Source organism: Pseudonaja textilis, chromosome 1 (assembly GCF_049901715.1).
Source record: "Pseudonaja textilis isolate UNSWEBS1 chromosome 1, rPseTex1.2, whole genome shotgun sequence".
NCBI classification, from domain to species: domain Eukaryota; kingdom Metazoa; phylum Chordata; class Lepidosauria; order Squamata; family Elapidae; genus Pseudonaja; species Pseudonaja textilis.
Window position 1 is genome coordinate 93,018,515 of NC_141990.1, and position 27,039 is coordinate 93,045,553.

General features: G+C 36.7%; 1 protein-coding gene across 5 annotated transcripts in view; it reads right to left on the reverse strand.

The window, feature by feature from the left end:
• NKAIN2 (sodium/potassium transporting ATPase interacting 2) overlaps positions 1-27,039 on the reverse strand; it is a 572,383-nt gene that overhangs the window by 35,524 nt on the left and 509,820 nt on the right. For 4 of the 5 annotated variants that reach the window (XM_087941701.1, XM_087941688.1, XM_087941704.1 and 1 more), the window contains exon 5: positions 2,293-2,353. In XM_087941701.1, coding sequence (XP_087797827.1) covers positions 2,293-2,353 — 61 coding nt within the window. Of the gene's footprint in view, positions 1-2,281; positions 2,354-27,039 lie in introns of those variants that run through there. The other variant, XM_087941711.1, reaches the window with a different exon arrangement.

Genomic DNA, 27,039 nt, shown 5'->3' on the forward strand with positions numbered 1-27,039 from the left:
TCATGTTCAACACAGACTGGAGTTGAAAAATAATAGTCTCTTGTCAATTTTAACCCCACTCCATCTCCCAATAGCATTTTAAGTCTATTTATTTGCATTGTGGACATTATTATATGAGACCCACCAACCGGGATCCTCATATAACCAATTACAAGGTTGAAAGGCTGAGTCAACCTTGAACCCAGTTAGGATCAAACTGCTGGCAGTTGGCAGAGTTTGCCTGCAATGCACTACGCCACCCAGGACTCCTTAAAATAATGTTGTAGCAGAATTTGAGAAGTAAGATAATAAGTGTAGGTGAACATTTTTGGAATGGTGAAAAAACTCAACACAGAGCTTTCAGTTTCTAGATCACTTATACATAATATGTACTTCTACCTTCAGAAATATTTTGTTATGTTGGCACAGATGTGATGAGAAAACTGCAAGTAAATTGTTAAGGAAAAATGTACTTCTAATTTATATTTTGTGCATGTAGCTATATGTGTGGCTACAATATTTGAACTGTTTGTAATGTTTGACCATGGCCCTGATGTACAGCGCAAAAGGTAGAATGGAAGTTTAAAATGATGACATAATAAACCCAAGAAATCCAAGGAAGAAGGGTGACTATTAGGATTGTGTGCACCTTTAAAGGGCAATTCCATTCAAACATCTCCAAGGTCATTCAGGATGTAGAACCAAGGCAGTGTCTTTAAATGAATTCAGAGAGAGTCAGCTGTCTTTTGGGCTTTGCAGAGACTCAATAGTTGTTGCAGTTTTCCTTCCATATGTGGAAGGGACTGGGAGCTGAGTGGTATGAGAGGCTGGCTGACACAAGTCAGTTCCTCATTAGTTTATTATCTCTACAATCCCTACCTGTCAAAGCATTGGGAAGTGTGTTGTCTTGCTGTTTGTGTCTCTCTCCTGAGATTTTTTAAGAACATGGGAGGAGGGAGAGAGGGAAGGAAGGAAAGAAAGAAGGAAAGAAGGGGGAGAAGGAGACTTTCCAATTATTCTGTTGTTCTTCTTTAACATTTTTTCTTGTCTTTCCCCAAATCTTTATTTACCTTTATCTTCTTTTATCTCTCATTCTACCTAGTCTTGTGTCCTACATCTAAACTGCCATTCTTCAATTCTTTCAGCTTCATCTTTCATTTTCCTTTGATTCAGCCTACCCCAACAAATAAGCAATCCTTATGCCTGTCTTCTGCTACTTTACTGTCACTATCTTGTATTGTATTAAGTCTCCATTGTATGAATGAATCTAAGACTGCATGCCCATTGCTGAAAAACTGTAAACTAATTCTTTATAACAGTGCATTGTGTACACCATTGTGACAACACCCTCTTCAGAGCATTATTTATGTAATTAATAAACTTACATATATAGAAGACTGATAATTAAATCAGAGTAAAAATAATAAGAACAAACAGAATTGGGGGAAAAAAAACAGGAAAAGCATAGGATAGCAGCAGAGAATACTCATAAACACTCAAACTAATCACAAATTGGGCTCACCCATACTATCAGGGCCCTAGGATTCATAGCAAAGTCAGATTTTTAGTGACTTACAAAAGGCTAGCAAAAAAAACCCCCAAAACCAGGAACAATTGTAGACATGTTGATGTTTTCACATTGTAATATATTGTTGAATCTTTTATCAAATTGAATCACAAATTCTGAATTGATTAAATGGAAGCCTCTTTCCTTAGAAACTCAAATCCAAGACAGACCTTGCCAACTCTGAATTCTGAACTGCATCATAATTCACAATACCCATACCTATATCAAAAGTAAAATTAAAGCCACTGATGGGTTATCATGTTATTCAATTAGGAGTTACAGGCGTGTTAAACCAAGAGAAAGCCATATATATATCACTGCACCCTCTTTTGATGTTAGCAGACTCTCTTCTATTTCATCTCTTTGCTATGAAACTTGCCAAATGCCACTACAAACCCCATAGCCAGTTACAAGTTTTACATACAGGATAAAGCATTAGTAAGGCTGTGGTCATAGTGAGAAACAAAACGAGCTGTGCTAATGTTTGGAGGGAGAGAACTTGTGCAGCTTCATTTCAGAACAAAATAATTATTTTGTAAAGCTGCACGTTATCCTTCTCTCCATTGGCTTCAAACACTTGGACCTTTTTTGGAGCCTATATGTTAGGCAAGCTTCTACACTTTAACTTATTCCTACCTTTTATAGCATGACAAAGTATTCAGAATGGTATTAGAGTGGAATGGATGAGCGAGATGGGTGATATAAAAATGATTTCAACCCGCACGTAATAAACCTTTAGTACTTACAGCTGTCCTCTTCTTCGGTGATACATTTCACAACATAACAGGCGTAGATGAATCCTGCCAGCTTAAACAAAATGGGACAATATTAGATGTGCAGACAAAGTGGTTAGTAGGCTTGGCAGTGGGCTGTTCCTACAAGACAAATGCTGTCCTGCCCCCCCCCCCACCCAATTTGTTAAGACAATAGCATATGTTGTATTTAAAACAGTGATACATTTCTAGCAATAATAATTAGCACAGGACAGGTCAATCTATAATAATTGTCTGGGTCTACTGCAGTGGTGGGTTTTATTTTCTTAATTTATGAACGTATTTTGTCACTCAGAAATAAATAGCAATAGCACTTAGACTTATATACCACTTCACAGTGCTTTACAGCCCTCTCCAAGCAGTTTACAGAGTCAGCATACTGCCCCAACAATCTGAGTCCTCCTTTAACGACCTTGGAAGGATGGAAGGCTGAGTCAATCTTGAGCCAGTGAGAATAGAACTGCTGGCAGCTGGCAGTCAGCAGAATTAGCCTACAATACTGCATTCTAACAACTGTGCCACCACAGCTCTTGTAATATGTTAATAAATTGGCATGTAGCTGTGATGGCGAACCAATGGCACACATGCCGGAAGTGGCACACAGAGCATTTCTGCCAGCAAGCGACAGGTCACCCGGAAGAACTCCACTGCGCATGTGTGTGCACCCCCATCAGCCAGTTGTGCATGTGCAGGGGGGAGACACATGCATGGGAGGTGCACGCGCATGTGCAGGGGGTGGGGCACACAGGGGGTTGCACGCGCATGCAAAGAGGCACCTGGTGCACAGGGGATTGTGCATGCATGCACAGGGGGCCGGACACACATTGCATCATGGGTGCAGGCACTTTCGGCACGTGATGTGGAAAAGGTTAGCCATCACTGGTATATAGGAATGCCTGTAGCTGTTTCATTGAAAGCTTGCCACACAAGCAGAAGTCATGGGCCGTTTCCTACAACTCTTACAAGTTATAAGATAGCCACTCAAATCTAAGGAAAAGGGAACACTTTTTATTCAGAGCAAACTGCTCCCTCTTGTTTCAACAATCCATCCATATGAAGAGAAGAGAACAAGAAAGTGGCTTTAAAGAGACCTCTGTTTATAAATACAACAGAAATCTAGCACCAATAGAAGAGAATATATATGGGTCAGGAGTGTTGAACTGTGACATCCTTGATGTTCTCTGAGCTTGATCGTTGGCTTGCAGATGTTTCATTACCTCACTAGGTAATATCTTCAGTGCTCTGGACTGCATCTTCAGTGTGCTGAAGATCTTACTAGACAGGTAATGAAATGTTTGCAAACAATCAACCAAGCACAGAGAGTTCCAAGGATGTCACAAAAACTATTCAAACAAGAAGTATAGAAATGTTTTCAGATTACTAGTCTTCTGTTCCACGAGAATTCACAGCCCACTTTTAAATAAATATATCGATCCCGTTTACCTGAGAGAAATCTATATAATATTCAAAGTGCTTCCCTGTGAGACATCTTTTTTACACTAGAACTTGAAGAAGGTAGCAGTATTCACCATTCCTGCCTTCAAGCTAGCTGTTAACAGAACTGTTCAACTCTAAAAGTTCCAAAGCCATAAATTATTTTTTTAAATAAGAAAATTAAGTAACTGATATCATATTTGTCATTTGTCTGGTGGTCAGCAACCCCCCCCCCCAGCAAAATCCATGTATTGATATTGTACAAAATGTAAATAAGTGTCCCCTGACATGGCAGCAACAAGGTTATCTTGCTCTAGGTAGTAAATCTCCAGTGTAGAAGCTGCAGTCATAATCTAGGGCAGTGTTTTTCAAACTTGGCAACTTTAAGACTTGTGGACTTCAACTTCCAGAATTCCCTAGACTGCATGCTGGGAGCTGAAGTCCACACATGTTAAGGTTGCTATATTTGAAAAATATTGATCTCGTGATGTTTTTATAAGAATCCATAGATCTATGGCATTAAACTTAAAACTAAAAGGTGGGATGGGTGGGGAAATAAGGAAAACTAGCTGCAAAAAGGGGCATGTGAAGATCAGAAAGTTAACAGATACATGAAGAAGATACTGGGAAGGAAGAAATTTGATTACACTGTTGTACTAGGCCTGGTTTTAGAGGGAAACACAATGGTTAAATTTAATACTACATGGGGAGTATTATGTAAGATTACTCCTATGCGCATGCAGAGGTCACCCAAAGAATAGATAGCCTATTTTCCCATTAGTCCTAGAGCTTAAATCATGGGTCTCCAACCTTTTGACTTTCCTGGACTACACTGAGCGAAGAGGAATTGTCTTGGGCTACACATACAATATGTAACATAATTGATGCATATAAATAACAATATTCCTTTATTTTTAATATATTTTATATTATTTTAATATCTTTAATATTATTGTATATATTACGGCACCACATTACTATCTGTCTAGGGTTGCATGCATCCCATGGGCTATAAATTGGACAGGTCTAAAACATTTTAAAAGAATGTATTTTTCAAAAAATCCTGCTCCATTATTTCTTTTCTAGTGATCTAAGAGTGAAATAATTACATCACTATATTATTTTATCACACAGCATATTTGGCAACCAAGGTCATGCCTTTAGCACTTTTTCCTCCGATTGATATGCATTAAGTCTGCACTCTTCCTCCAATACTTCATTATTATTGGAACCAGTTTTGGACTTTTGCTGGATTTTGTGTTTTAGAAATTATCCCAGACTTCATTTGCCATCACAGGATTTTCCTATAAACCAAAGATGGGGAACTATGCCCCTCTTATGACTTGTGGATTTCAACTCCCAGAATTTCTGAGCCAGTCAGGATTTCTCGGGGTTGAAATCTACAAGTCATTAAAAAAACCATCATTCCCCATCCCCAATGTAAATGAAAGGATGATTGGGAGATGGACAGCATAAGCTTGACTATAAAGTTATGCTTCATATATTACCAGTAAAATGTTATTCCTCACAACCAAGATATTATATTGATCCTTCTTTCGGTGTTCAGTGTTTACAGAGTTCAGAACTCACAGTTAGTTGTGTGATTGCAGGCATACATACCCATTTCTTTGTAGTAGAAACAGGTAATATTCATTAAGCTTCTATCATGAGGGGTCCATACTGACAATGGTTCACAGCACCAGTGTCTTGAATGTTCAAATGAACATTAGAGAATCAGGAGGTGTTTTTTTTAAAAAAACCCTCTCTTTAATGCTGAGAAGGTTTCCCAAGAACAAAAAAGGCATCTTGCGCTTCCCTTAAGATCAAGAAGAGTCTTATGCCTACTAGTTTGGAGCGCCACTCATGCATCAGAATGACTAGATCTAACTGATCTAGTGGATGGTAGGAAAAATGTATTTCTTCATAGGTCACCAACAGAGCTCTGCAGAGCAAGAGTTCCCGACCAGCACACAAAGACTCTCTGCTGTGCTTTAGCACAGCTTGTCAAGCAGGCCTCTGAATGGAGCCAATTATAACTGTTCACTGAACCATCTCTTTTATCACAATTTCCCAGCTGGTGATCAGCCCTAGATGGGTGTTCAGTAGCTGGTCTGCCCAGCTATACTTTCTGACCCTTGGGCTGCTAGGGAGAAAATGTTTGCATCTTTCTGCTCTCTCTTTAAGCTAGCCATTGGGAAGAATAGCAAATTAGCATAGATGTGCAGAGGAAGTGGGTGGAAGAAATCCTTGAGGTAAATTAGTTGAAAAATTATGTTGAATAAATTGAGGAATTATTTTAATTATATCTAATAGAAGATACAGGACACGCTGCATTATGTAAGAATTTCAGCAAATTTGAAATTCAGTACAATTCTTAGATTTCTATCTATCTGTATACATAGATTTAAAAATGTGATATTATTCAAAAGTTGTCTAAAACAAAGTATAATAATAAAGAATTACAGTACTCGGGGTTTCAGTTTGCAAGGCTTCGGCGGCGGCAGGAATCCACGATCGTGCGCGGTTCCTGCTGCGCTCACCGCCGAAGTGCCTCCGATCCAGCTGGATCTGGAGGATATGGTTGCCCCATAGAGGCAACCAAAGATAGAGGAGATCCGGGTAGGGGCTTGGGGGTATTGCAAACCCCCTCCTCAGCCAGCTAAACTCCTTTTTCCCAAGGCGGTGGAGCGGTGGTCAGCAATGGCCGCCACAAAGAAACCTGCAGCTGGATAAGAAGTCAGAGAAAGCAAAAGTTTTTGGCTGATCCGGGACAACAAGGAACCTTTAAACACCCTGGAAATTTAATCCCTTGAATGATACATTGTTTCCCCAGAAGACTGCAAAGCGGCAGAAGAAAGTCTAAAAGGGAAAGTTATTTTCTCTCACTCTCCCTCCCCACGGAAATAGCAGATGGAAATCTGAAAAACCTGCTTGGGCATAGAAGGTAACTAAACTTGAAATTTAAAGCCAAGTGGATAAAAGATTTCTGAACATTGGAATTAAAAACTATTTTTTTTTTTTGCTATAAGTGGGAGGGAAGAGGTAAAGAACTTATTTTAAGATTGTATTGAAGGAGACTGCTTGGAGTTTATAAGACCAGAAATAAATGGCAATAAGACTTCTAAAAAATTACTTTGGAACTGTGTAATTGAATTCTACCCCAGGAAGAGAAAATATAAAAAGAAGAAAGTGCTAAATGAAACAGTTTGTCCTGATTTGGATTGCTTTGTGACTTTGGGATTTTTGGGAACTATTTCTTGAAAGATTTAAAACATTTGGGCTGTTCTTAAAAAAAAAAGAAAAAATGGCATTATCTGTTGAAGAATTGCAAATGGAATTTCAGAAGCTAAAAGAAGAGGAACAAGAAGGCAAGGGCTCTTCTGGATCTATTTTTCACTTTTTAGAAATGGCGATTTCTACCTATCAAGAAATGCAACAACAAGAAGGCTGGGATGAAGAAGAAGAAGCCATCTTTAATGGACAAATAATCTTAGCTGAGGAAGAAAAGAGAAAGGGGGGAAAGAAAATGGAGAACTCAGAACTTAAAAAAGCAACCAAGAAAGGGAAAAATAAGATGAAAAATCGATACAATGTCAGAAAGCAACAGAAAAGAGAAATACAACAGAGAGGGGAGATTAAGAGAGTGGAGTTTGAGAGATGGGGGGGGCAAAAAGGCTAGAATTGATAAGAAAGGAAGGGAAAAAGGAAAGAGAAGTCATAAAGGTTTAAAACAAGATGTTAAAAAACAGTTTTTTTTCAGAGATAAAGGGTAAAATATAATTTTAAAAAATTTCTGCAAAAGTACATAAGACTGTATTGTAGATATTAGTATTTGAAATCGAGTTAGAAAACTGAAATATTATATGAGTTAATAATGCATTAAAGGGAACGTATAAAAATGTTTAAGATTTAACAATAGAGTTTAACTTCCTATGGAATATTGTTTTTACTATATTATAAACTTAATTTTCTTTTTTTGTTTTATTATTCTAAAATGTAGTACTTCGAATGTACTAAGCAGAATCAGTATGGAAAGTATGTATTATTTTAAGTGTTAAATTTAGGGGAAAGATAAAAAATTGTCATACTTCAACCAGTGATTACAGGAGAAATATTGTATTAGAAAGAAAAGATAAATAGATAATTGAAAGAGAACGGACAAAAGATGCAAGTATAATTATCTAAACTGAGATGAAATAAATAAAATAGAATTAAGAGAGTGAATAGAAGAGAGAAAATATATAGAAAATATACAATGTTAAATAAGATATGAAATAGTATATTAAGTGAGCATGAATTTGATTTATGTCTGTACAAAAAGATGTAACCCGGGGTAAGCCGCTTTCCAAAAAGAAAAGTTTTATGTATTTATGTTTTGTTTGTCTATGTTTGAATTAATAAAATGCTAGAAGAATGTTGGAAGAGAATAACGAAATTGTAAATAAGACAGATGGATATAATGAATATATACAATTCAAGGCAAAAGAAATATAACTGAATAGAAGGAAAGGGAGAAATAAAGAGAAGTTGGGAAAAGATATGAAGTTGAACAGATAAGATAAATATACATATTAAATTGTGCTTGTATGGGAATGTGATAATTTGGAATTATCCTGTCTTTAAATAAGATGTTTTATTTGTTTTTCAGAAAAGATGTCTTATGTTATTATATTCTACGTTGTGTTTGTTTGTGTATTGTTTTTAAAAATTAATAAAATTTGTTTTTTTAAAAATAAAGAATTACAGTACTCAAAAGGATTAGGAGAAACTGTAGTAGAATATTGTCATATCTCAGAGAAGAAAACATTTTTTTTTTATATCCTTGATTCGTGAGATTTTACAGACTCATTCATTCTTAAAGCTGCCTTCCAAAATGCTTCTTATTTTCTCAGTCCAATCTACTTTCTTTTTATTTCCTGGTAGCTTCCTGGCTAACCTTCTTAGCTTTGGAGGGATCTGCAAATTTAATGTTCTGTTCTGTCAACAATTTGGCTGGTATCAAATGTGTTTTATAGAGTATATATTTTGATAATTTTTTTCCAGAAGGTGGTGCTGAAGGATTACTATTCTGCTTCAAGCCTGTTTCATTATGGAGTCCCTCAGGGCTCCATTTAATCCCCTGTGCTTTTTAATATCTACATGAAAGAGCTGGGAGAGGTCATTTTGGCAAGTGAGCAGAGATACCATTGATATGTGAATGACATCAGACATTCCTCTCCTTTTCATCTAACGCAGGTGAGGTATTTTGGTGTTTTGAACCAGTGCTTGGGCAGGATCAAGGATTGCCAATCAAGCAGGATTTAATACATACAAAATAGAGATATTGTGTGTGTCTGGGTGGCTGTTTTGCAACGGTCTGTACCAGTGGTGGGATTCAATTTTTTTTACTAACGGTTCTGTGGATGTGGCACGGTGGGTGTGGGAACGATACTGTAAAATCTCCAGTCAGAGGTGGTATTTGCCAGTTCTCTGAACTATTCAAAATTTCCTCTACCGGTTCTCCAAAACTAGTCAGAACCTGCTGAATACCAACTCTGGTCTATACTTGCCCTAAAGGAGCAAGATGAAGAGGCTACTAGATCTACCACTGTCATTAGAGGCCCAAAAAGCTTCTGTGGTATGGAATGTTTTTTCCACCACCCTTACTTAAATACTGATATACCAACTGTAACCTTATCTGAATAGAAATAATTTCACAATACTTAATAATTCTAATGATTTTCTGGCTAAACTATAAGGAATGCATTGTATCTGAAGCAGAAGTGGTCCAGAAACTTTAGTTAGTTCAAAATAGAGCAGCTAGATGGCAGATAAGAGATAACATATAATTAGAGTTGGAAGGACCTAATAGATCATCTAGTCCAACCCAAGCGGATGACCCTACACCATTTTTGACAAATTGCAGTCCAATCTCTTCTTGAAAGTCTCAAGTGATGACGCTCTCACAACTTCTGAGGGTAAGCTGTTCCATTGATTGATTGTTCTCACTGTCAGAAAGTTTCTCCTTATTTCTAGGTTAAATCTCTCCTTGTTCAGTTTCCATCCATTATTCCTTGACTGCCCTTGTCTGGTGTTTTAGAAAATAGCTTGACCCCTTCCTCTCTGTGGAAGCCCCTCAAATATTAGAAGACTGCTATCATGTCCTTCTCTAGCCATGCTGAGTTCCTGTACCTTCATATGTTTTAGTCTCCAGTTCCCTAATTATCCTGGTTGCTCTTCTCGGTACTTTTTCGAGAGTCTCAACATATTTTTTAGAACAGGCCACTATTTATATATTAAATCAGTATTTCACCCATCCACATTGGCTATAAATCCATTTCCATATCCAGTTCAAAGCAATGATTTTGCTTTTTAAAGCATTAAATTGCTTAGGAACAAGTTACCTGAAAAAGTATTTTCTCCCATATATACCTACTTGGACCATAAGATCTTCCAATGAGGCCTTTCTCCTGGTGCTTCCACCAAAGGAGGTGGGTTGGGACTCTACGGAGGGGAAATCTTTTTTGTAGTGATACTTCATTTATGGAATTTCCTACTTGAGAGCCTTGACTGATGCCCTGATTAGAATATTTAAGCACCAGATTTCCCAAGATTTTTAAATGCCTTCCAACTCTATTTTAATTTGTATTGTTTTAGGTTTTGAATTATCACCTTGCTATTGCTTAATTTGCATAGTGTTTTCATTTTGCATTTTGTTTGACTTTATTGCATATGTTTTTACTGAAATTATATCTTTGGGTGTATTTTATTGTAAACTGCTCAAAGAGTTTAATAAAAAATTTAATAAAATCTTGCCTTATCTAAAGTATATGCAATTTCAATTTTATGAGCGTGCACATAGGTGGAGAAAATATACTAGTTATCCATCTGCTGTCTATGTTAATATTACAAAGGACTGGCATGAAATCAGTTTTGAGGCATGAAATGCAATGTCATGCTTCTGGCAAAGTAGCCCATTTGTCTAATTTAACTTTTACTAAGATCCTTTAATATCAGGCTAATTACAAACATATTTTCCACTATTAAGATGTTTAACAGATGGTGGCCACTGAAGAGGTATATTGGGAAACTCGCCCAAACTGGCAACAGATGATGTACTTTCAAAAGAAGTAGCTGTGGGCTAAGACACAAAGTGCTCTGATGCCTTGAAAAATGGAGTCATGTCAAGCTGAAGATGGCTCTTTGCATGGCCTCAAAATGGTTGAAAGTGTATAGATGTTAATTCTAAATGTCTTTGGTAGAGATGGCTTTGATCTAAATAACTAGGAATGACAGTGTGCTGTTTACTCTTATTAAACCTACAAAAGCTAGTGAGGACCTCTCTGCCATTGTTGTTTTTATATTGTTTGGTATATCTTATGGACCCTTCTGGCTCCATTATTTTGGAGGCTGAAGTAAAGATCTTAACAAGCTCTTGGCCTGATGTTTAAAAGGCAAGAGGCTGTTAGTCACCTGAGAATGATGGGTCTGACTCAACCCAGTTGGTAGCTGATTCTGATGACCAGGACTTTGAGGGAAAGCAGCATTAACTTCTTTGATTAAGCACAGCCAGGAACTGCCTACATAATAGTGAATTTCAGATGTTCTCTCTATTGGAAACTACATTCCTGTTTCTATATTTCTGTGCCTCTAATATCCTGTTTCAATTAGTTCCTCTTTGCCCTGTGATCAAACATTTGGCTTGCTTTTCAGACTGAGTCAACCTATGTTCTTATCTTGAACTTGGCTTTCCTGTCTCTAAATATTCTTGACTATGTTGGAGTGCTAGGCATAATTACAAGGCAAGCAAACTCTTCAAATCTTGCTGCTCTCTAAATAAATAGCCAGCCTTTGTCTCTTGTCTCAAGATTTATAACCTGCTGATAAATAATAATTATTTGTATAGCTCTAGTGCTCTCCTGTGTCTGCTTTCAAACAATTGCTTGTTCCTGTTTTAAGATGTAATTGAAGAATTTCTAATAAAAGTCTTGATTTTTTAAAATCCAGTCTGCTCTAGTGTCTTGAACCAGTCTTGATTAGGCTGTTAAAAGCTCTTTATTTACTGGCTTAAAACAAAATCAGAAAAAATTCCATGCTAACCTCAGAGCTTATCAAACTTGGACACCCCTCAATCATTTAGAACAGGAGTATCAAACTGGCTTGCCTGGGCTGCACTGAAAGAAGAGAAAATGTTTTGGATCACTTATAAAATATATAATATAGTTAATGTATATAAATAATAAATTTCCTTTATTGGGGGAAGGATCTTGTGGGGCTAGATTACTAACTGTTCAGAGCCACATGTTGCCCATGAGTTGGACATGCATGATTTAGAACAAGGTGGACAAAAGAATAGAGTGAAACAAAAGACAATTCTCATAATAGAACATTGTAAGCTGCACTTAATTGTTTAGCTGATTAGGATGTAAAAGATCAGAAAGGAGCATCCAAGTGAGTTGATAGTGCAATCTCCCCTCCCCATCCTAATTTCTTATGTACATGTAAGATTGTCAGGATCTTATGTGTCTAGCTCTAGAGTCACAAACCACAGAACCATGAGGAGAAATAAATACTACATTGGGAGTCATTTGCAAGTATGCTATAGTTTTATTTTCAGATAATATTTTACCCAGGAGATCATTTAAACATAGTACAGTATTTCCCATCTGTAAGGTGGCATTTCCCTATTTTAGAATGGTACCATTTTATTCTACTATAGCTATTTTAATAGGCAGCAGCTATATCAATTGTTGTTTGCCATTCTATGTAAACAACAATTATTTATTCTTGACCTTTTGGTTCTCAGTATGTTAAACACAGAATTTGTGTTTTTCTGGAGCGTCAAATTCCACCATGCATTACCTGCATGCAATTTTTGTTTATATTTTTTCTCGCCACAGCAGCAGTAGGGTCTCAGTTAGGATGGGAACATAATGCTTTTCAAAATTCTTCCTTGCTCCATGGTGTTTTCCTGCTGAAAATTCTTCTACAAATGATAAGACAAGGAGGAGCTAACTGTATGGGTATAAATTTAAAACCCTCTATTTCAAGGTCCTCTGCCCATAGCTATTTATATATACAGTATATAAACACAACTAACCAGAGAATTTCCCCTGTATTAATGCCTAAGCATCAAATAGGGCAAAGATGAGCATGAAGGCTTGCTGAACAAAGTAACAAGAAAACAATGTTATTTTTCATGAAGAAATTAGCATTTCAGAGATCAGTTTCCAGGTGAAAAGTTGCAAGGTTCCCAAATTCAGATTTGCTTTTTGTTTTCAGAAAATATCTTTTGCATACACAGGTTACATTAAGTAAGAATAAAAGGGGAATAAAGACAGACATGAAGCAATGTGAAATTTGTTGCAGTTGTCATCATTGTAGCGTATTCTCTCTACCATATTTTACTATTGTTTTTACATGGCTTAAAAGTGGATGATTTTGTTCTATATATGGGATTCTCTTTCTCACCATGTTAATCACTGAATCAAATAGTTCAGCATTTTTAAAGGAGATCTAAAAACACAGACAGTGTTCCTATTCAAAGATTTCTCATGTTCTGTAACAATATCAAAACTGAATAAGTTATTAACAGCCCGCCCTTGGTATACCATAGGAAATTTATCAAAACTAAAAACCCACAATTTAGTTTATTTTTGTTTTTATTATTGTTAACTACTGACATCAATGCTTCATTTTATTGTGATTCAACTCCATGGATATTGCTGCTCTATAGCCAAATACAACATGGTTTTATCACAATTATGACTTGCTACCTTACCAAACAGATGCAATGAAGGCACTAAATAGATGGGAATGGAACCAATTTTCATAATGGAAAATGGACTTTTGTGGAAGAACATTGAATACATTTGTGCCATATCATTAACATAATATGTAAATTGATTCTTACATAAATCTCTATATCTCCAGGATTAGTTTCCATTTTCCACTGAAGTGTGAATTGTCTCCTTTAACATTACCTTACACAAACTCTTTATCTGTAATAATTGGTTCAACTGTAGCAATAGGCACTCAGTTGCCTTTCCCAGAGGAGGTGATTAAGGATGGTTTGTAATCAAAGTAGCTATGTTTGTCTGATGCATGGCCTGGCCATTCTCTCCTAGCTCTCTTAAAATTGTCTTAGCTTCTGAACAAACAAAGAAAGGTCGACATCTTCTCTGTTTCTTGCATTTTCTTTCTTTTTCTTTTTAATCTGCTCCTGTCCTCAGATTGGTGGCATGACTGGGGTCAACCCCACTGCAGATAGATTGGAAGAAGTACTTACTCAGATTTTCCCCAGAGACCCTCTATTTTTGCAAGATCTTTCTATGGCAGGGGTCCCCAAACTTGGCAACTTTAAAACTTGTGGATTCCACAAGTCTTAAAGTTGCCAAATTTGGAGACCTCTGCTCTATAGAATTGTCTCAGTCTTAGAAGGCAAGAGAATCCATTCATTCCACAAAAAGTAGTTTACATATGATGGGAGAAATTGATGGAGGACTTATTTTGACTCAAACAAGACCAGATCTGTTTAGGCCTAAACATAACCCCTTTGGGTTAATTGTGTGAGTTACTAGTTTGATTTAAAAAGTTTGCTTAAGAGGGCTGGCATATATCACACATCCATTCTCTTTTCCCTGAAAATGAATATTTTAATAGGGTAACATAGACCTTCAAATGAATTTGAACATGATTTCATAAGTTTGAGGTACCTTTCAGAATTTAATGAAAAAATGGCACCACTAGAAAGGAGATAATGAGACTTTGGGGGGGATGGTGGAGTGAAAGACCCTAGCTTTTCCTTACAGAATTACCTTCAAGGTAGAAACGCTGCCATGGAAACATTTCTTATTTTGAGAGATTTTCTGAAACCTTTTTTCCTCTTGTAGAGACTGTAATGATTAGAAGCAATGGAGTAGAGCTTTCTACCAAATTCAATCTATATCTTCCCAGCTTTAAGAGTATCCAGATTTATTGGAAGAAAGGCTTGGTTAGTTATATCTGGGGTAGAGAAGTGGAACAAGTAATTCCATTCAGATGCCCCAAACAATTTCTCTTCCTCTCTGTTCCCCACTCATCCACAATGTCCTTCTCCTTCATATCCCCTTAAGACAGAAATGTGTACCTGGATTGAAATGAAGAGCCTAGAATAGGAAACACCTTCCCTTTGACCTGGACTTGGCAATGTGAGGCCATGGCATGCAAATTTCTTCATCCAACTCAATCATGGCATGATACTACCTAGTTTAGCAAGACCCTGTTATAATTTATATACCATAAAGTTTATTTTTGTAACTAGAAGGCTTGATTTTTCTTCAAGCATTTTTATACAGCAGGTTCAGCCATTAAAAAAAGAAAAAAAGAAGAGGAGGAAACAGAGAAAGAATGAAAGAAAGACCCCTGTTCCCAGTTAGGAGAGTTGAGGAAAGCTACAAACTGGAAGAGGTAGAGGAGCTCTGCAAAATAAGAGCAAGGAAGATTTACACAGGTCTCCTCTGGAGACTTGATAGTCATGAGAAGGCAGCATAGAATTTGGGCAGGCAGGTTGCCAGTACCATTGCTGGGAAATTGGGAAAGACCTGTAAGATCTGTATGGAATGTTAGCAGGAAGAGCAAAGAAAAGCGTTTATAGTACAGCATAGTGACTTTTTATGTTGCCACCCTAGTCCTACAGGAGTAGGGATTAGAGCAGTTCCACACCTTTTGGTATTGAAGAAGGCTGTTAAACCTTGGTGTTCCTGGAAGCCTTTGGAGATTGAAGAGGAGATGTCCACAGTTCAAGATTGTTTATAGTGGCAGCATTTCCTCAGTGGAACAGATTTAATGGTCATGAGGTATAGGTTATGAGGTATAATGTTGGGGATTCGTTTTAAAAAAAACATCCCTTGTTATAAATAAGGAGCATATTTTGCTTAGAATTGAAGCAATTGTCATTGTCATTTGTAATTGAAGCAATTTATAAACCAGATGTCAACCTGCAAAACAACTTCAACTGAAGCCACGCTTACTTTTGCTTCATTTCTTGGTTGCCATTTGGGGGGTGTGGGGAGGGAGAGCTTAGGAATGTGGTGCCTCAGACAACTAATCATAACATTTACCAGCTGGTGTGTGAACCAAGGTCTTGTCAACGGATACTTGTCAAGGCCAGGCGGGATCCTACGACTGGACTGATTGGCCCATGTGACCTGAGAGACCTAATGGGAGTGGGGAAATCCTACTCTTTTAGCTATCACTATACACGGGAAAAAATTAGAGCTAGCTTCACCTTTATAAGTGCCGATATGATGTAAATCGTGTGCAACTGAGAACTGCTTCAACTTTAGAAAGAATCAAACTCCTCTGTGTGAATCAAACAACAACCAGTACTAGTTCTCTTGTGTATATAATAAATTAAATAGATAATTATGTAAAATGTGGGATCTTTATCCTTGAAGGCTGGATTCTCTTCTGTACAATTCTACCTTAGTGAACAGAAGAATTAGCGAAGGGCAGCAGCTGCAGACTGAGATTCTGTATAAGCAGGATCATGGTCACAATTACTGTACAAATAATTTTAAAATGATGAAAATCTGAAAAGACAGACATATCAATAGAGAGAGATAGACAAATAATAGGTATATAGACAGATCGAATGTTGGGAGTTTTCTTGAATGTAGAGGTCAGTGTACACAGTTACCAAGGTCACTAACTTCTGAGACAATACTAAAATAAAAATCAAATATTGTCTATCTGTTTCTCCTGACACTCTTTACGGAAACAAATTGTTTTCATATACTAAAAATACCATCTGAGTTGGTGACGGAGAGACACGCTATATAGGAAAGCACATAATTCTTATATATGTTTTTATTTCCTGTTAATGTTCAAACACTAAACTGATGATCAAAAGCAGGTAACTTGATTGTAAGATAGTAAGAAAATATATATAAAAACAGTGAGACAAGAAGAGAATTTGTGTAAATTGAAAGAAGTTAGTTTAAGGAGGTGAAGAAGATGCTGTGGAAAATACAGATAATTATAATGAGAATCTAGACCTCAAATGGCTGGCCTCCATTGAGAAATGTTTTATTTGTTTTGAGAAATACTCCTTAAGGCTACTTCAAAAGGAGGAGTAAAAAGCCTAGACAAGCATGCTGGAAGAAAACAAACTACCAAATCAGAACTCTACAAAAGTGTTTCATAATTTTAAGCTGCAGTATACACCAAGGCTGCTTCAGAATCAATACCTGGCCAGGCACATCCTGAGGACACAATGAGTTTGTAATAACTTGTCAATGCAATACTTAAAAAAGATAATTAATCATGGGAGACTGGAATGCTAAAGTTGGAAGTAAACTAGCATCTAGTATAATGAAAAAAAATGTCCTTCATGTATGAAATGAAGCAGGAAACAGATCTGCCAAAACACAAGGTGTACAGAAAATATTCACTTCCAACAATCTAAAAGATGATTTTACACAAAGATATCACTAGGTGGATGACATTAAAATCAAATTGACTATGTACTCTGCAAGCAATCACAAGATTTGGTACTGGTTGCAACTCAGAAGATCAGTTCTTTCTTGAAAAAATTACAGCTTCAGTTAAATAATCAAATAATCAGTCCAATAAGATATGGTTTAACCAATATCCCATATGATTATTCAACAAAGATTAAAAAACAGATCTTATGGATTACAGCTGAAAAATAGAATCCCTGAACAAGTCTGGACTCTAACTCATGATATACATATATAGCACCTTTGGTTGGATGGACAGTATTAGGATCTAAATACAGTATATGGTAATAAGTCTCTACATAAATTAGAAAATTATGGGATGTAATGTCTAATTTAAAAAACTGATGCTTTTTCCATTTTAAATTGAATTTATGGAAAGACTGAACTTTTAAAATTGGGAGAAAAATGGTGATATAGAAAAATTAGATGGAATGGGGATATTGCCTTTGACCCAAAAAGATGAAGATCAATTTTTAACATACTTGTATTAAGAGATAAACTTCATCCATCAAATATTTAGACAGTGCCAGTATTTACAATTACAACATTTGTTAACAACATTGTTTGACCTGCAACTTCTGAGACACCTGAGATACTACAATAACTAGTTAAATCATTTAAAACTAAAAAAGCTAGTATTAATTTTTATAAATATTTGTTATTAATATATGAATTTGATATGCAGATATTAGGAAATGAGTGGAATAAAGAACTAGGGCAGGGATGTCAAACTGGATTTCTTCGAGGGCTAGATTAGCATATTAGTTCTCCTCTGTGGGCCCGTGGGGGTGGCAGTGGAGGTGGTACTGATGCCTCCTGCAGCACTCTGCCAACTGAAAACAGGTGGTGTGGCCTGTTTTCAGGCTGTTTTTCGGCCCGGTTTTTGGCCCAGTTCTGGCCAGCAGAGTGCTGCAGGAGGCCATGAAGGGTGAAAATGCAGCGCACGCCCCCATGTGGCCTGTTTTAGCTGCCAGAGACACCACGGGCCAGTCCTTTGATAGTTCCAGGCCAGCCCCATGGGCTGGATTTAAGCACCCTGTGGGCCGGATTTGGCCTGCGGGCCTTCAGTTTGACACCCCTGAACTAGAGGTTCCTATATTGTCTAGGCAATGGGACATGTCTGAACTTTTACAGTAAAAGTCTGAATGAATTTCAAATTGCATCTTATATAACAAGTAACAATTAGAATTTATTGCACTTCATTACATTTCTACAGAGAAGGACTTTCAAGAACATTGCTCCCTTGGAGATGTAAGAAGGATAACGCTTCTTTAAAATATGTTTCTGGAATGTCTCATATTTACCAATTTTGGAGAAAAAGTAGTGGATTATATAAATATGATTGTGCAACAAAAGCTACATTGAAAAGGATAATATTCTTTTGAACTATATACCTAAGGCATGGAATTTGACAACTAGACAACATAAATGGGTTCGCCCTGCCATTATTGTAGCTAAATGACTGATATTGCAACACCAGAAAGATGTATGACTCCATTTATTCGGTGAATTGAAGACCTGATTGAACTTGTCACTTACGAGTGAATTGGCTGTAAACGTAGATTTTATATGGATCTTTTATGTGCTGTTTTATTTCTTTTCTTTGACAATGTATATATCTCTATCATTATTATCCTTTGTTTTCTTTTTTCCTCATTTTTGTTATTAATTAAAGAACAGTAGACTATAAATAGATTTAAAAAACACAGTCAAAAAAGGATAGAAAGCAAAAAGCAAGAAATATGAAAAATTGTCCAACTAATTATAAAGTTCCAGAGAAGGGCAGAAAAAGAATTATATCTAAATAAAGCCATACAAAAAATTGAGAATAGCGCTAAGGGATATGGAGCAAGCAAAAATTGGGAAAAATTGGGAAAGAAACTTGTGTATTGTGCCTTCACTAATTTAACATACACTAATATTAACACACATATACTGTATACGCGTTCCTATGTTAACAAATAATGCCAACCCAATGCAAATCAATTAAATTTGAAGTAGACTTTTTCTCCCTAGGGTCAAACATTTTCAAGGATTATGACTATCCATGAAATTACTGGAAACTGAAGGACTCTGACCTGAGGAAAGACTACTGAAGTTTTCATAATTACAACAGGAAGAAGATTTATTTACAGAAAATACGTTATATAAATAGGCAAAGCTAGCTAGCTACATCCAATGGGAAAGAAAGTTGAAAGAGCATGTGCTTTAAGTTTGTTTTTGTTTTTTTTCTGAGGAAGAAAGGCAAAAGGAAGTGAGCTCAGGAAAGCTATATTTTGGACTTCCCATGAAGAAACTAGAAACTCTGCCATTAAAAGTGGTTACTGACAACTGAAGCAAAATGAAAAGCTGCTACATAGAGCAGCTCTTTGTATTTCTTTTCCAGTGAAAGAGGGCAGTCAACATCACTTACTAGTGCTCCAGACTGTTCCTCCTTGTGAGGAGATTGCAAGACAACAGACTCTGGAAGTTCTGGGAGATGAGCAAATAGACAACTTGTTCAAACCACAGTCAGTGCCTTCAAAAAGACACTGGGTTCAAATACCTCCTTTTTCTAATTGCTTTTGGAAACTGCTTTCCAGCTGGGTGAAGACGCAGCCCTGGAATGTGCCTAGTGAGCCCAGCATTGTGGTGAAGCCTCCCTCATCTATTGAAGGGAGCTTGCTGGGAAGGAAGATGGCGAGGCATGGAGCTTGGAGTAGGAGGCTGTCTGGATGGCACTATTTGAGCTAGTGGCAAAATTAGAGGAAGTGGAAGCTTAACTTTGAATGATAAAAGTCAAATAATAGCAATAGCACTTAGATTTATATACCCTTCACAGTACTTTACAGCCTCTCTAAGTTTGTTTACAGAATCAGCATATTAACCCCAACAATCAGGGTCCTCATTTTACCAACCTCGGAAGGATGGAAGGCTGTGTTAACCTTGAGCTGGTCAGAATCGAACTCCTGGTATGAGCAGTATTGCGTTCTAACAACATTTTAACCACCGAGCTACCACGGCTCTAATATCCACTTTTTTCCTTCTTCATATCCAATCCTCTAAGAAGTTGAAATAATAAAATGCTAAGAATTTGTATATTATATAAATATCATTAAAATTACATAATTGTATGAAGACTTATATTAACATACTCAAAATGAAAAGCAAAGTATTGTAGCTGTTTCCCAACACATGTAACACTACACTAAGGTGACCAACTTTTTTACAATGAGGAGGACACAAATAAATTGAAGAAAAAAATATCGTAAATAAATAATAATTATTAATTGCAACAATAATACAGAATACACTATAATATGATAAATGCATAATTAAAAAACATTTGTAACAATAACATTTTATATTCTAATTATGTTTACATGTCTATTAATTATTTAAATGAGTACTTTTCCATTGAATGAATATTTTTTGTCAATGTATCATCTTCTAATAATATATTGGGAATATCTGAACAAAAAATATCCTTCATATTGACTTTTACGGCAAATGCTGCAGCTAGAATATCAAAATTCAATCTTGATTTCTCACTTTTCCAAAAATCATTAGCAATTGAAAAAACCCTTTCAACTGCTGCATTATTTCCAGGGCAGCACAACGTAAATTGAACAAGAATAAATAAATTTTCACATGGAATGTGTTCATTTTTGAAATGGCTGAATATTTCCACCCATCTTTTATCAATTTCAACATGTTTATTTTCCCATTGTATTAACTTTTCAGAATTTAAAAATACATTCAGTCTTCTAATTTCTTCAGAGACAATTGTCATCTATTTTAACGTCTGGCATTTCTTTAGATAAAAACTCAACACAAGATTCAATATCTGTCCAATATACTTGCGATGAAGTCAAAAAACACCATTGAAAACTGTTATTTCCTGTGATGTTTGTTTCAGACCATTCTTAGATATATTGAAAACATGTTTGGTAAAAATTCTACACTTCTTTGATGAACTTTTCCGTTATGCCCGGATCTGATTCCTCTAAGTCTGACAATTTTCTTTTTATAACTAAAGGAAGAATTTTTTTTTCAAATTGAGTTTTATATTGAAGGATAAAGTCGTTCAAAATAAGACTAACTTCTGTAGCTGAAATGTGTTCACCTTCAATCTTTTGAATCATTTTGTGAAAAATAGGTGCTTGATTATGTACAGAATATATTAATAGATATTTCATTATTGAAAAATGATCCCAGGATTTTAGGACATTAGTCTAAACTTACAAAATATGAACAGAGATGCTCAAATAATTGTAGAACACGTTCTATAATGGGTGTTAGAGCAAGTCATCTAACTTTTGAATATCCTAAAACTGTTTTGTATTAAACATTCACTTCTTCACAAAATTGTTTTAAAGTAGCCACACAAACTGTAAAATGACTAAAATACAAATAAATTGTAGTTATTATTACTTATACATCAATTGGCATGGCCATGTTGATTGTATTTGACAAAATATGTGCATTACAACTTATTCCTAGTATTTTCTTTTGGAGTAAATCTTGTAATTATATATATACATTATTCACCCCTTTGCGTCTTCCTGCACCAAAATTTGTGTTTGCATTATCAGCTGTTAGTGCAACAACTTTGGATTTCAATTTTTTTTCATTTATTACTTTGTATCGATGGTTTGATAAAATTTCAGCAGTTTTGCCCTCAATGGATTCTAAATTTAAAATTTTTACTTGAATGCCTTTGGTAACATTAAAATATCTTACTAGTATTGGATACAATTAAGTTTCATTATGATTGGATGCATCAGATAAAACCGTTACAAATGCTACTGTTTCCAAGTCTTCTGTATTTTGTCACAATAATTTTTAAATGCTGATTTAATAATAGCCTTGCATTTTGTCCTGGCGCATGAAAATTTAGCACCATGAAACTTTTTTAATAATTTAGTTGTACAATTCATACTACGAAAACTTTGATTGTGAATTATGGTATGAAATGCAAAGGGTAAGGCATATTTGGAAATTATTAAATAGATAATGAATTAATAAAACATGAATTATTGTGCTCACTTGTGTATGACTGAATATTCCCTGAGAAAGAAGTGAGTCTAATGTGTGTGTGTGTGTGTGTGTGTGTGTGTGTGTGTGTGTGTGTGCTGTGTCATGTTTCGGTAAGAAAAAACCACTTGCGCACAGTGCACTCTCTCAAAACAATTCTCCTGTGCAGAGCGCATGCATCTCATAATCGCATCTCACCGCACTGTATCGAGCCTTGAAGAATTGTCATGTCAAATACAAATACGTTACATCACACGCAACGGATCAGCTTGGCATCGATCAAATATGGAGATTTACAGATTAGTCTTCGAATATCGAAAAGGAGGACATGTAGGAGGACACTTTTTGAGAGAGGACAGAACTTACAAAAGGACTGTCCTCCCTAAAGGAGGATGATTGGTCACCTTAACTACCACTTCACCAGTGCTTCTCAGCTGTATCCATTTTCAGATGTGTGGATTTCAACTCCCAAAATGCCCCAGCCAGTAATGAGGTATTGCTGGGAGTTGAAGTCCACACACTTCTGAAAATGGCTGAGGTTGGGAAACGCTACCACTACACTGTCTTCCTTGCAATCTTGCTTTATTGAAACCACTCAATAGGAAGAACTGCCTCATGATAGGCATTAAATCTTAGGAGCTAATTTTAGGACTAAATTTTGAAATTTTAAAATCCTCATGCTAGATAGCAGAACAGGGAAGGACAGGATGCTTGGTCCACTCCTCAGCCACTTTCTGATTAAATTAGCAATGTGACCCCAGCAACTCATTCATGAGAAATGCTCTCCCCAAGATTTTCTTCTCTAGAATATATTCCAAAGGCATTTCCTTTTGAACTGACATGAAAGAAAAGGGCTAAAACTGCAGAGAAAAACTCTCAAAACAGAACTTTCACTAAATGTACTAAAGTTTCACATTTGTAAACACAAATACTGAATGCCTTGCCCTAAGCTAGATACATACAAAGATTTGAACTAAAGGTTGTGGCGATCATTATCATTAAGGAAATACACTTGAAATTGATTGTTTACAGAAAAAAAACCCCACACTTTCTCATGGATTAGAAAGATTGTGATTTTTAAAATGTATATTTATTTACTCATATATTTATATCCTACCTTTATTATTTTTACAAATAACTGAACTTGGCAAAGATATCCAACACACCTTCCTTCTCTTTTTTCTTTATAACAATAACCCTGTGAAGTGAGTTGGGCTGAGTGAGAGTGACTGACTCAAAATCACCCAGCCAGCTTTCATGGCCAAGGTGGGACTAGAACTCATGGTCTTCCACTTTCTAGCCTGGTTTCTTAATCACTCGACCAAACGGGAACATATGAATATAAAAAGATGCAGTAACCCTACTGTAAACCTTCTCTCCCCTAAATTTTACCATTCTATTACAACCAAGATGAAAATTTGGGTATCTCAATACTTTTTTCCTTTCCTGCCCAACTGTATTTATTTGGCTGACTGGAACAACAGGTCCTGCATTGCTCTGTTTCACCAAACCTGTATTCTTATGATGAAAGGATCGTAGGAGAAAGCAGTAAAATGAGTTTAGAATGTACTGAATGTGTTACTTTTCCTCCTTCCCGTCAGGGCAGAGAAGCATAAGACGTGCACCTGCCTGTCACTTTTTCCTCAAGTGCTTTTCAAGAAGGAAGCATACATAATACCTTCTCGCATCCATGGTTTCCGAGAAAGTTACCGAATGGTTTTTAATCACCTTGTTTTGATATCTGACTGCCTTCGGCAGCTTGAGCTTTTCCTATTGTAATGTCTCCCTGAATGTCACCTTTTCCCATCAGCTTTAGGATTAGGATAAGAAAAATTGGTGCTTTGTGTTGCTGCAGATCCGACAAAACCACCCCCTGCTCTCAGTTCTCCAAAGGAACGCCTTGCATTAAATGGCCCCTTTCTTGTAACCACCTGCATTAGATCAAGTAGCTGATTATAAATGTTAGGCAGTTATTTGGGGCAGACAACATCTGCATATCCTGAAGACTGGGAAGACTGTTTGCTGAGATCTATTTCTGATAGCAGAAAGGACAAGCCAGAATCTTTCTGGTAAACAAAGACAAGCTTTGACAAGCTCTTCTCTGCTGAGTACAAACTGCCTCATAAGCCGGAAACCCATATGGTGAACTATTTGCATGAAGGATGGGTTCTGAATTTAGAGTATTTTTTTCTAAGCATCTCAAGGCTGTTATAATTGCTTGGCATGGTCACCTCAGGAGACAGTGGAAGAAACAGCAGCTCCAACATTTTTATCTTTCATTTATTTTTTGGATCCAAGTTCTGGAGGTGTATTTTAAAAGGAAAGGATTTTGAGGAAAACAAACATGAAAATGAAAGCATTATATTTATTCTATTACTAACTCTATACCTGTGCTTCGCTACGAAACTATGTGATATGGCTTATTTTGGGAGGAGGAAAATAAGAGGGAAAATGTGCCTCTGCCTACCAGCATCCATTGGTATTTATCTGGCTAGTGTCCAGTCAGTTGAGGGCTGTTTGGAAACGGAAACAGTATTTGCTGTGTGAGCAAGGAGACCGCAAGGAGCCTGGGCGTGGCTTAGCTCAACTGTTCTGTACTAAAGCTGCTTGGTGCTCTGAAGCTGAAACTGAAACTCCTCTCCTCTGCTTGTGTTTTGCATTTGGAACAGATTTCTTTTCAGATGTGAGGGGAAGTAGAACTCCTTAGCATCAGAGTATGTTAATAATAATATAGGAAATACTAATGGTCTGATGGTCATTTTAAAAAATCCTTTCTTAGTGAGCACCTAGAAACCAAGAGGAACAAACATGCCAAATTTCAATTTTGTAGGCTTTACAGTTCTGGAGATTTTGTGATGATGTATGAGTGGTATTTTACTTTTATATATATAGATAAGTAAAAGTAGAATATTGCAGCTATTTTAAAATTACTAAATCATAGAATAATCACCATCCAAACTACAGTCTTTAATAATATAGTCATGTTTAATGTATGCATATATTGAAAACTAAGATCCATGATGAGTGTCCTGGGAAGCCATTACATTGGGTCACTTAAGAGGTTCCAACTACATGCTCCATCTCCTAGTTATTTATAACTGTTCTGGATTTTCCAGGGAAATAAATGCATTATGAGCCATGGTGGTGCAGTGGCTAGAGCGCAGTACTGCAGGCTGATTGTTGGCTGCCTGCAATTTGACAGTTCAAATCTCACCAGGCTCAAGGTTGACTCGGCCTTCCATCCTTTTGAGGTAGGTAAAATAAGGACCCAAAATTGTTGGGGGCAATCTGCTGACTCTGTAAAACACTTAGAGAGGGCTGTAAAGCACTGTAAAGCGGTATATAAGTCTAAGTGATATTGTTATTAGAGATGTCTGAACATCCTAGAGCGGGGCTGTCAAACTTCCAGCCCACACACAGCTTAGTGAAGGGAGAAAGAGTCCTGATACATCATGTGACACTGCCGTGATAACGTGAGTTCGACATCCCTGTCCTAGAGGGAACTATTTATAGAAAGATTCAACAGATCCTTACACTGTCATTGTGATGACCCGTAGTCTCTTAAAATAACCCAAAACATACATTAAAGTCCAGTAATACCTTCAACTTAACTTCACTGTTTTATTAGGCACAGTTTAAAGTTACAAAAGTAAATAATGAGGCAAACAACAACAACAACCAAAACAAACCGCATTGATGAGAGTTCTAAAGCAAGCCAAGATAATTAATCATACATTCTAGGAAGATAACCGAGGAGAGTCCATGGGAAGAACGCCAGCAAAGATAAACCTCTTTCAAAGAAAACAATAAACTTTGATTCCAGCAATTCTGACTACGCAGTTACAAACTTATATACATAGCTCCCAGCTGCAAGCCACAAGGAGGATCATGGTAATCTCCTCCTGAGTAGACCTCGCTTTTCCCTGATCCTCTCCTCTCTGCGTGCCCTAGGATGGATAGGGGATGGGCCTGGATCCTCTTCTGATTGCTCAGCCGGCCTCTGCCCTTCCCCAGCCTCCTCCACCACCTCTGGAGCCACACTCCCACTCCTTGTTGGCTGTTCCTCCTCTTCCTCAGAGTCAGTCTCCACCAGGGGCATGACAGTCATTCAATTTGGCATACTGTAGTTATCATCAGCCCACTGCCAGCTTCTTTTAGCAATGAATGAAGTCAAGTTCCCATTCTAACTGATCAGTAGCCAAAACTTGGCTAAATGGATTATGAAGACATTTCTTGTAGATTTGATATAAACATGCTTTCAAAGGATTACATTCTTTTTTCCTCAAAAGAAACAAAAACAAACTTAGTCATTGGTTCCAGTTTGTGATTCCAATCTCCATCTGATCCTGTGGAACTAGTAAAGTTGTTGATGGGCCATCTGCTAAAATAAAGCCAGGTCATGGCACACACTTCAAAGTAAATCAGGAATCCTGTAATTGTGGAGTCTGCCTGGCAAGAGCAAAGAAGCCTTATCCACAGAAGATATGCTGATGTAAATCGTGGAACAATTCTGGCTAATTGGAAAGCTGATCAAAGTAATACGAGCTAGCCAACTTGCATACCTTAGCTAAAAATTCCCTGCAGCAAATCAAATGTATATTAGATAACTCCTAGGGATTTCATTAGCCAAGACCTAGGAATAGGGACAGTTAGAGACCAATAGAATAAATTGTAGAATTATTACTAAAATATTTATTAGATGATATTTCTTATTACCTCACTTTGTCCTACCTTCTCCTTTAATGAAAAATGTATAAAACTTACTCAATCCTTTGTTCTTGGCTCTTGG